At 41.4% G+C, this 12,060-nt stretch overlaps 1 protein-coding gene across 8 annotated transcripts in view; it reads left to right on the top strand.

Moving 5' to 3' along the window:
* MTA1 (metastasis associated 1) overlaps positions 1-12,060 on the top strand; it is a 145,776-nt gene that overhangs the window by 67,200 nt on the left and 66,516 nt on the right. For all 8 annotated transcript variants that reach the window (XM_073356262.1, XM_073356261.1, XM_073356260.1 and 5 more), the window contains exons 8-11: positions 1,496-1,595; positions 7,277-7,465; positions 7,834-7,908; positions 10,714-10,772. In XM_073356262.1, the coding sequence (XP_073212363.1) occupies positions 1,496-1,595; positions 7,277-7,465; positions 7,834-7,908; positions 10,714-10,772 (423 nt within the window). The remainder of the gene's footprint in view (positions 1-1,495; positions 1,596-7,276; positions 7,466-7,833; positions 7,909-10,713; positions 10,773-12,060) is intronic.

The raw sequence follows: 12,060 nt of genomic DNA, 5'->3' as shown, positions 1-12,060 counted from the left end.
AGATGCTGTTGAAGGGCATAGTAGGGAACAAACGAGTGAGTGAAGTGAAATAGTAAAGGGAAATAATTCTTCAAAATAAAATGCCAAATATTGTTAAGAAGCAAGATGGAAAGGGCTCATACTCATCTCAGTGTACACAAAATGGTTTATTTTCCTGATTCTCGAATGTGCTATTGAAGGGAACGTTCATCAATATTTTAAAAAATGACTAGCGATTTTTGCTTGTCCAGTTTGGGACAGCTTAAGGTGCTAGACTGAGTGCTCGGACCAACTGGGGAGCCAAGGGTTGACCTCGGTTGGCTAAATTGAAGTAAAAATATTAGCTTGTATCTATACTACAGAAAATGTCAGAGTTCGCTCGGGGTTAGCTAATGCTTGTTTGTCGTTTGCTAACACGTTTTTCCTTATCTAGATATACCCTTTCTTGTCCTGCATTGTGGCTGAGCTAAGATGAATTCACTGTGGAATTCATTGGCTTTAGTAAGTTTTGTGTTGATGCTCCCACAGCATTTCTGCTTTCTGTGAAGAGTGTGAGTAGAGAAGCAAAACTTACTAAAGCTAACCTCAGACACATCACAGTGGATTCTAGTGGAACAGTGAGAGGGAGGAAAATGGAGAACAGATAATTGGGGAGCAACAGCCAGTGGGAAATAAGGGGAAGCCAATGAGGGAAAAGGGGAGAACACACTTTTTTTTTTTTTATTTATATAAATAATAGTATGCTTCTTGCCAAGACTCCCACCCGCTGATATATCTGAGAAATTTGGAAAGACCTGACAAGCTGGGTGTGACAAGTGGTGAATGTGGATATGGTAAAGGCTGGGAATGAGGAAGGTCATGTGAGTTTGGGGGCGTAATGAGTTTATATAATGGGCATTCCTGGAAAGGCTGGAAAGAAGAGTTGGATTGCTATCTCCCTCCCCCTCCACCGCCAACTATAAATGTAGGACATAGGTTGCAGAATGTGAAACTGTTTAAATGTGAATAGACTGTCTTCTGAAACTTTCTTAGAGGGATGATGATTGGATCACTGCTGTTCCTCCTTCCACCTGTTATCTTGGCAGCTATCTCTTCTCCTTCGTGCCTTCAGTTAATTAAAAACTGCTCTTATCTTCATGGAAAGGGTTTTGATGTGCCTGAAACTTGATGTAGATCAGGTTTCCAAGTTCCAGGCTGACCTAGCCATATCTCTTGCGGGGTGGGGAGACAAGGATACACCCCAATGTGATCCCCGAGAGTTTGTCTCTCTCCTTGTGCCTCCTGCTATGCATGAACGTAACTTAAGGCCTTGTGAGCTAAGCAGAATGAAGCATATGTAATAGCAAGCCACATGATGAAAAGGATCTCCGGCTCAGAGCCAGAACATAACTGTAAGTCCTGATACAACGAATGACAGCGCTGTTCACTGTGAGCCTGCTAGCCTCAGAAATTGTGTGTGTGGATTTTCCTGTATTCACTTTGCATGCAAGATTAATATTCTCTTAATCCTTTTCAGCTCCGTTGGTACATTTGCCCGGGCCCTAGACTGCAGTAGTTCTGTCAGACAGCCAAGTTTGCACATGAGTGCTGCTGCAGCTTCCAGGGACATCACACTGGTAAGATTAAGAGGATTTTGAGAGAAATGTAAAATATGCACCTCTGCTACAGCAATAGGCACATGTAAGGATGGACAGGTGGATTGTGATCGAGATTCAGCTACTGCTTTTGTAAAGGTACAGTTAGGTAAATGCTGCAATTAGATTACTGCCAACCATTTTTGAATTTTTTTGCAATGTTTCCTGCCCAGTGCTTAGTCATCTCCTGTGGTACACATACTAAGAATCAAATGAAGTAAAAATCTTAAATGAATCCACATGTTCCATAGAATCTCTATGGGTAGTAATTCCATGCTCTAATAAGAATATAACAGTAGGGATCTATTATCGACCACCTGACCAGGACAGTGATAGTGACTATGAAATGCTAAGGGAGATTAGAGAGGCTATCAAAATAAAGAACTCCATAATAATGGGGGATTTCAATTATCCCCATATTGACTGGGTACATGTCACCTCCGGACGAAATGTAGAGACAAAATTTCTTGATACTTTAAATGACTGCGTCTTGGAGCAGCTGGTACAGGAACCCACAAGGGGAGAGGCAACTCTCGATCTAGTCCTGAGTGGAGCACAGGATCTGGTCCAAGAGGTAACTGTAACAGGACCGCTTGGAAATAGTGACCATCATAATATAACATTTAACATTCCTGTGGTGGGAAGAACACCTCAGCAGCCCAACACTGTGGCATTTAATTTCAGAAAGGGGAACTGTGCAAAAATGAGGAGGTCAGTTAAACAGAAATGAAAAGGTACAGTGACGAGTAAAATCCCTGCAAGCTGCATGGACACTTTTCAAAGACACCATAATAGAGGCTCAACTTAAATGTATATCCCAAATTAAAAAACACAGTAAAAGAACTAAAGAAGAGCCACTGTGGCTTAACAACCATGTAAAAGAAGCAGTGAGAGATAAAAAGGCATCTTTCAAAAAATGGAAGTCAAATCCTAGTGAGATAAATAGAAAGGAGCATAAAAACTGCCAAATTAAGTGTAAAAATGTAAAAAGAGAAGCCAAAAAGGAGTTTGAAGAACAGCTAGTCAAAACCTCAAAACGTAATAACAAAATGTTTAAGTACATCAGAAGTAGCAAGCCTGCTAAACAACCAATGGGGCCCCTAGACAATCGAGATACAAAAGGAGCACTTAAAGACAATAAAGTAATTGCAGAGAAACTAAATTAATTCTGTGCTTCAGTCTTCGTGGCTGAGGATGTTAGGGAGATTCGCAAACCTGAGCTGTCCTTTTTAGGTAACAAATCTGAGGAATTGTCACAGATTGAAGTGTCATTAGAGGAGGTTTTGGAATTAATTGAGAAACTTAACAGTAACAAGTCACCAGGACCAGATGGCATTCACCCAAGAGTTCTGAAAGAACTCAAATGTGAAATTGTGGAACTATTAACTGTGGTTTGTAACCTGTCCTTTAAATCAGCTTCTGTACCCAGTGACTGGAAGATAGCTAATGTAACGCCAATATTTAAGAAGGGCTCTAGAGGTGATCCTAGCAATTAGACCGGTAAGTCTAACGTCAGTACCGGGCAAATTAGTTGAAACAATAGTTAAGAATAAAATTGTCAGACACATAGAACATAAATTGTTGGGCAAAAGTCAACATGGTTTCTGTAAAGGGAAATCATGTCTTATTAATCTATTAGAGGTTTCAGAGTAACAGCTGTGTTAGTCTGTATTCGCAAAAAGAAAAGGAGTACTTGTGGCACCTTAGAGACTAACACATTTATTTGAGCATAAGCTTTCATGAGCTACAGCTCACTTCATTGGATGCATTCAGTGGAAAATACAGTGTGGAGATTTATATACATAGGGAACATGAAACAATGGGTGTTACCATAGACACTGAGACGAGAGTGATCACTTAAAGGTGAGCTATTACCAGCAAAAGAGCGGGGGGGGAGAGGCGCAATTTGTAGTGATAATCAAGGTGGGCCGTTTCTAGCAGTTGACAAGAACTTCTGAGGAACAGTGGCGGGGAGGAATAAACAAGGGGAAATAGTTTTACTTTGTGTAATGACCCATCCACTCCTAGTCTCTATTCAAGCCTAAGTTAATTGTATCCAGTTTGCAACTTAATTCCAGTTCAGCAGTCTCTTGTTGGAGTTTTTTTGTTGGAGAATTTCAACAAAAAAACTTCAAAAAAAGACTTGTCAACTGGTAGAAATGGCCCACCTTGATTATCACTACTCTCCTGCTGCTTAAGTGATCACTCTCGTTACAGTGTGTATGGTAACACCCATTGTTTCATGTTCCCTATGTATATAAATCTCCACACTGTATTTTCCACTGAATGCATCCAATGAAGTGAGCTGTAGCTCACGAAAGCTTATGCTCAAATAAATGTGTTAGTCTCTAAGGTGCCACAAGTACTCCTTTTCTTTTTAATCTATTAGAGTTCATTGAAGGGGTCAACAAACATGTGGACAAGGGGGATCCAGTGGACATAGTGTACTTAGATTTCCAGAAAGCCTTTGACAAGGTCCCTCGCCAAAGGCTCCTATGTACATTAAGTTGTCATGGGATAAGAGGGAAGATCCTTTCATGGATTGAAAACTGGTTAAAAGATAGGGAACAAAGGGTAGGAGTAAAAGGTAAATTTTCAGAATGGAGAGGGTAACTAGTGGTGTTTCCCAAGGGTCAGTCCTAGGACCAATCCTATTCAATTTATGCATAAATAATCTGGAGAAAGGGGTAAACAGTGAGGTGGCAAAGTTTGCAGATGATACTAAACTGCTCAAGATAATTAAGTCCAAAGCAGACCGTGAAGAGCTTCAAAAAGATCTCACAAAATGAAGTTTTTGGGCAACAAAATGGCAAATGGAATTTAATGTGGATAAATGTAAAGTAATGCACATTGGAAAAAATAACCACAACTATACATACAATATGATGGGGATTAATTTAGCTACAACTAATCAGGAAAGAGATCTTGGAGTCATTGTGGATAGTTCTCTGACGACGTCCACGCAGTGTACAGCGGCAGTCAAAAAAGCAAACAGGATGTTAGGCATCATTTAAAAAGGGATGGCGAATATCTTATTGCCCTTATATAAATCCATGGTACGCCCACATCTTGAATACTGCATACAGATGTGGTCTCATCTCAAAAGAGAGATACTGGCATTAGGAAAGGTTCAGAGAAGGACAACTAAAATGATTAGGGGTTTGGAACGGGTCCCATATGAGGAGAGATTAGAGGCTAGGACTTTTCAGCTTGGAAAAGAGGAGACAAAGCGGGGATATGGTAGAGGTATATAAAATCGTGACTGGTGTGGAGAAGTGAATAAGGAAAAGTTATTTATTTGTTCCCATAATATAAGAACTAGGGGCCACCAAATGAAATTAATGGGCCGCAGGTTTAAAACAAATAAAAGGAAGTTCTTCACACAGTCAATCAGTGGAACTCCTTGCCTGAGGAAGTTGTGAAGGCTAGGACTATAACCAGGTTTAAAAGAGAACTAGATAAATTCATGGAGGTTAAGTCCATTAATGGCTATTAGTCAGGATGGGTAAGGAATGGAGTCCCTAGCCTCTGTTTGTCAGAGAGTTGAGCTGGATGGCAGGAGAGAGATCACTTGATCATTACCTGTTAGGTTCTCTCCCTCTGGGGCACCTGGTATTGGCCATTGTCAGCAGACAGGATACTGGGCTGGATGGACCTTTGGTCTGACCCAATATGGCCATCCTTATGTTCTTAAGTAACTGTCTTGAAAACAACAGATTAGTTGGCTGTGTGAAACACGATAACTTTGGAACACCTGCATCTGATCAATTCCAAAAAATCAGGGAATATTCTAGCTATCTATGGGTGAAAAAGATCAGAACAGAAAACTTGGCTATCAAATGTATTGTTCCCTAGTAGTATTTGCTCAATTTCAGTACAGACTGTTCCTTCTCTATTTTGAGTTATTTATAACTAGAGACCTACCAAATTTATGGCCGTAAAAAACACGTCACAGACAGTGAAATCTGGTCTTTTGTATACTTTTTCCCTATATTATACAGATTTCACAGGGGAGGCCAGCATTTCTCAAATTGGGGGTCCTGACCCAAAAGGGAGTTGCAGGGGGCTGGCAAGGTTATTTTAGGGGGGTCACAGTATTGCCACCCTTATTTCTGCGCTGCCTTCAGAGCTGGGCAACCGGAGAGCAGCGGCTGATGGCCAGATGCCCAGCTCTGAAACCCTTCCCCGTCAGCCGCAGCACAGAAGTAAGGGTGGCAATACCATACCATGCCACTCTTACTTCTGCGCTGCCGCCTTCAGAGCTGGGTGGCTGGAGAGTGCCGGCTGCTGACTGAGAGTCCAGCTCTGCAGGCAGCAGCGCGGAAGTAAAGGTGGCAATACCACACCAGGCCATCCTTTCTTCTGCGGTGCTGCTGGTGGCAGCTCTGCCTTCAGAGCTGGGCTCCCAGCTAGCAGCCACTGTTCTCCAGCTGACCAGCTCTGAAGGCAGCACCATTGCCAGCAGCAGCACAGAAGTAAAGGTAGCAGTACCACAACCCCTCCTTTGATAATCTTGAGACTTCTTTTTGGGGTCCTTTTTGGGTCAGGACCCATACAATTATAACACCTGACATTTCAGATTTAAATGGCTGAAATCATGAAATTTATGATTTTTAAAATCCTGTGACCATGAAATTGACTAAAATGGGCTGTGAATTTAGTAGGGCTCTATTTATAATAAAGTTCACCAAGTGGTAGTATTGTGATATAAAGTAATGTTTTACAATCATTTGAATTTAATGAGACAAAAAGGAAAATTCAAGCTGTGTATCAACTTCCTGACAATGAGATGCATGAATTTGTTGAAGAGTCTCCAAAGGAAAGTATTGGAAGCCCCAGTGCTTGGGTCATTTCAACTGAACAGGACAAAGCACTGTAGAATAAATCCATAATGCACAAAACTGTAAGAACAGTCAAGGTTCCTAAGGGCGAATAACCTGTACCTTAAAACCACCAAAATTAGGAAATAGAGTAAGGCCTTCACCCTGTATCATCTCTCTCTCTCACTCATCACATCCCTACTCCAAGCAAATTATCCATTATCAACCACAGACAAGGTTAACTCTGCCCTAGTTGGTGTGGTTTTGATTGAGGTGTGTTTGCACTTTGGAACTTAAACTGTTTTTAAGGGATTTTTGGTTCTATATTAGGTTGTAGTTAGTAAGATGCATTGATACGGGTTTTTTTGTTTGTAATGTAATTGCTATTGATTATGAGTAAAAGAAGATGCACGATAAATTTGAGTTTGTGTGGCTTGCCCTCAAAGGCGCCCTCACCTCTGCTCCATCCATGGATGGAATCTAACAGGGCTTTCCCATTAGAGGTTTCTACAATTGTACCATTTCATTAGGTTTTTATATCTAGTGACTGAATCAGATTAGTGCTGGAGTAGATGAGTAGAAATTATGGATATGTGGGATCAACTTTTCCAAAAAAATGCCATTACTAGACGATCATTTCACCCATTTACTAGTAGTGAATGGTCAGTCTAGGACTGGGGAAGTTCTTACTAATGTATAGTAGTAGAATATTTTACCCCCCTAATTACAGCATGTGGGATATGTATAACACATCTGATTCTTGTCGCTAGCTTCATGTCTAAGCATTTTACTATTTGTATGCCCATCTTTTGTTAATTTTGTTTTTTTTAAACTTCTGTTTAGTTCCACGCTATGGATACTTTGCACAGAAATGTCTATGACATTTCCAAGGCGATCTCTGCCCTCGTGCCACAGGGTGGGCCAGTCCTGTGTAGGGATGAAATGGAAGAGTGGTCTGCTTCTGAGGCAAATCTCTTTGAGGAAGCATTGGAAAAATATGGAAAAGACTTCACTGACATTCAACAAGATTTTGTAAGTATAGATGGAGGCTGTGCAATTAAATTGTGCTCTGCTCTGGGACTTCATCTCAAACAGAGTCTGAGCTAGAGTGGCACTTGGCCTTTTGTTCCTTGAATGACCTGAAGTGGAACCAGCACAGCATGATTTTACCTACCCTCTGCCCCACTTCTGAAGTGAAGGCACTGTACTTGAATGGCATTTATTTTATATGGCCACCAAGAATGGTTGGTTCCCCTAATAGGCACTGACTGGCTTCTCTGGTAGGAGGAATTATAGTCTATAAAACACTTAACTGAAAGGCTTCTGTCAAAAGATTCTTGTGAATTTCAGTGAGGCACTAGTTTCTTGTGATGACTGTGGCTTTTTCTTCATGTCCCTAGCTTCCATGGAAGTCCTTAACCAGCATAATAGAATACTACTACATGTGGAAAACTACAGATAGATATGTTCAGCAGGTAAGAGAAATTCAGCACAGTCCATTGAATTTTAAAAGGAGCTGCCTTTGTCTTTAAAGGAGGAGTATTGCTGCTTTGAACTTCCCCTTGGGAATCAGTCCAGCAGGTGGATTTCACAGTGCTCCAAAGCACTAGAAATACCTCCCTTGCCACAGAAGTCTTCAGCCATCCTATAGAAGTCTGAGAAATATGTGGGTTTGCCATGTGTGTTCCTATCACATATGCCCCTTAATTTCCTGTCTGTTAGAGAAGCTTTCAAATGACTGATTTGGAATTTGTCTCACAAGTGTGGGAAGGGGAACAAAACTAAAATCTTTTTATGTTTTTGTATTTAAGGTCAGCATTAATTTTAGCAGGAAGTTACCCAGGAATTTCTGTGTGAGAGGAGGATGCTGTGTAAAACAGCCCTCCCTTGGCTGTTCCTTACTTCTGCCTCCTCATGGCTCCCAGACTGGAGAACCAAGTGCATGCTGTTCATATGGAGTTGCTTCCCTGCAGTTGGAGTATTGTGGGAGGAGGTTGATGCCTGGCATTCCTTAACCCGCACACTTACCAGCCAGTTTTGGCCACTATTTGCACTCATTTCCTCCATGTTTGTCTAACTGTGAAGATAAGGTGATCCCTTAAATAGTCAGAATACAATACAGAAACATAAAAATGGGTTCTGTAGAAATCTGGTTACTGAAAACTAGCTGTAAGTGTTGGGTAAAGTGGCAGAAAGGTTAGTTGCAAAGGAAGATAAAATGTGGATCAGTGTAGGTATTTCTGATATACCCATCACCATAATATTTAGAAATACAATGAGGAGTCCGGTGGCACCTTAAAGACTAACAGATTTATTTGGGCATAAGCTTTCGTGGGTAAAAAACCCACTTAAGATGCATCTGAAGAAGTGGGTTTTTTACCCCTAAAATCTTATGCCCAAATAAATCGGTTAGTCTTTAAGGTGCTGCCGGACTCCTCGTTGTGTTTGTGGATACAGACTAACACAGCTACCCCTCTGATACTTGATGTAATATTCAGATCTAATACACTTACAACTGGATTGTAAAATGGAGTGCTTGAGAGAGAGAAAGTGTACAACAGTCATATTCTGCTAACTCCCTCTAATGGAGACTTTGCCTGAGGGTAAGGATATATGGCTGGGCCATGTGTATTTGGCCTGGATCAGACAGATTACATAATTCACTCACTCACTCACACACATTACACCCCCCCTCCCAAATGCTTTTCACATTGACATCCTCAGCTCGCCACTGACTAACTCTTTCTGTGAGGCAGACGTAGACTGATTCCCCCTCCCCTTCCAGCAAGATAAAGAGTTAAGCACTAGGAACATGGGACAATGAAAGAAGTTGGTGTGATGGGGATATGTTGACAGGAACCTATCCCTTTTCTTTCTCTCTCTCCACTGTGGGCACCTCTGACACAGTATCATAGAATCATAGAATATCAAGGTTGGAAGGGACCTCAGGAGGTCATCTAGTCCAACCCCTGCTCAAAGCAGGACCAATCCCCAATTTTTGCCCCAGATCCCTAAATGGCCCCCTCAAGGATTGAACTCACAACTCTGGGTTTAGCAGGCCAATGCTCAAACCACTGAGCTATCCCTCCCCGCCCAGTAGTTAGCTGCTTCTTCACTGCTATGTGTGGCTATCATTATGGGGTTAGATACTGGATAGGCACACTTTCCCAGTACTGCTGATAAGGAATCTGCTTGTCTCCCTCCTTTTGTAAGGTACTCCTTGATTATTCAATGAAAACTCAGCCCCCTTGAAGTGGGGGCAAGGTGGCTGTTCTCTGTGAGAAGTCTGTCAACCAATCAAAACTGTGCTGCTCACTGCCTAGTTTATTAGGGTCAAAATTGTATATCTGTCTGCTCTCTTGTGTATCCCTGGCCACTGACACTGCCCTGCACCACACACTGAACCAAACAGCTGAAATTAGATCAAAGTATCACAGCCCACAGCAGATTAGACTGTTATGTGCCACAGTCAGAGAATAGAAGGCACCAAGGTGCACCAGTGCCTGAGGTCCCCACAGTGTTGGGGAAATTCTTGTGAGATACAGCCAGACAATCCTGGCAACTGACCTGCAGCCATGTGTTGCAGGGCAAGGTGAAGAACCCCCAAGATCACTGCAAACCCTTGGGTCTAGCCCTTGACCTTAAAATCTCCAATATGTGTGTTTCTGCTTGATTTACAAACTGCAGACCTTTTGTTTACTAGATAAATGGTGTGATAACCCTATGCTACTAACTTATTTTGGGAAGGTCTCAAACACAATTTGTATATGTTATGGAAACAATGCATAGGATAGGTATAGCATCTCCTTTTTGAACAAAAATCTCTTCACATTCTCTGAAATGATGCAGCTGGTCAGGAGAGTGAGTGAATAAGATGTTGTACCAGTTCAGGTATATTCTGGTTGGGTATGAGCTAACAAGGAGGACAAGCCCAGAACACTTGAGATCTTTCTTTGAGCACACGCATTCCTGTTGGACTAAAAGAGGATGCAATGAGTGTCCTTTATGAGAAGTTGTCTGACTGTAGTTTTGGAAATGGATTGGTTGAATTCACAGAAGATGCTTTGGTTGACTCTTAATGCCAATGATTTTCAATGGATATTTCTGTGTCAGAAAGGGAATACATGACAGCCGCTAATGCCAGGAAGTGAATTTCATTACTGTTCATTAACAGACCTGTAGGTGCTAGGGGTTGAATCGCCAGACTCCCAGCTAAAATGGTGTGAACATTCGTCTTTTATTTTTTGTTTTTCACTTTAACTTTCTCTTTTGTATTTAAGAAACGATTGAAAGCAGCGGAAGCAGAAAGCAAGCTAAAACAAGTGTATATACCCAACTAGTAAGTATCTTTCCTTATTGATGAATTTCCCATTTCATTATGGATGTTTTATATAGTAGCATTCTCCTTTGCCTGGCAGTATGATGCACTGATTTTATTTGTAAAACTGAAATAGAGTAGCCATCAAATGTCCATGCCAGAACAATTAACAAACTGGATTATTAAATAGGTGAGTAAGGAGGAGTTCTGGTTTTGAAGAATAAATTAGCCATCAGTCTAATTTGGATATATGTTCATCACCTGGAATATGTACTCAATAACTCTACCATCTGTTGAGTCCAATGGAAGGCATTGTATTGTAACAGACTGACCAGAAAATGAGCATCTGTAGCTATTTTTATAGCCTACTGGCCAGAGGATTGAATGCACATGTAAATGTCGTCTCTGGCCTTTTAAGTGTCTCAGTTGTGTTTTTCTTACCAGACACACTGGGCAAAATTATGGCTGTTATTAGCCAGGGGAATGCATGGAGCTTAATGCCTCTTGTGCTCTGGGTGGAGCTGGCTAGGAGTGCGCAGCCACTGCTCTTCCTAGTGCCATTATACTGCTGCTTGCACATGCATGGAAGGCAAGGCCATGTTCCTGTCTTGCCAGACAACTTGGGCAAGGACTGCTTTAGACAATGCTGGTGGGCTTCCTCCTTGGACTCCCAAGGTTAAGATTGCCTCGTGCATGGGTGCACTGTGGGTGGAGGGACTCTTTGTGTTCTCTTCACCCCCATATAGCACAGTGACACAGGGCTGGCTATAACTTGGCCCTTAGAATTTTTGAGCCGTTTTAATAAATACAAAATCTTTCTTAGTCTTATTTTTCACATAAAATATGGATTGGTGATTTTGGTAGATCAGGAGTGTAATGGCCAAAAAGGGGTAGCTAATAGTTGCTGAATAATAATAGTTCTCTTCCTCCTCTAGATTTTGTTGGCTGGGAGATGACTCCTAGAAATGGTGTTTTCTGGTGCTTTGTTTGATTCAATTCTTAAAATCCAATGCAGTGGGACTTCTGCCACTTCCCTTTGGAGTCTGTTTCACAGCATAGTATAAATTACTCTTAGGAAGCTGCTTTTGGATGAGGAACTCAAATTAAGAAAGGGAAAATTTCTTCCCTTTACTCCTAGACATACTTCTATGTGTGCTACCCTAAATAATTCCTCTCCCTCCTACCCTTCAAATATTTAAGAACTCTTTTTTCATGTGTCCTTTCAGCCATAGCTAAATCAAAATTTATATATTGAGCTTGCAACTCGATCCCCAAATCCCTGATCATTTTTGTTACTCTCTTCTGAATT

This window comes from Lepidochelys kempii, chromosome 8 (genome assembly GCF_965140265.1).
Source record: "Lepidochelys kempii isolate rLepKem1 chromosome 8, rLepKem1.hap2, whole genome shotgun sequence".
In the NCBI taxonomy this organism is placed as follows: Eukaryota; Metazoa; Chordata; order Testudines; family Cheloniidae; genus Lepidochelys; species Lepidochelys kempii.
Note: the sequence above shows the minus strand (reverse complement) of the source record. Positions and strands in the feature narration are given on the sequence as shown.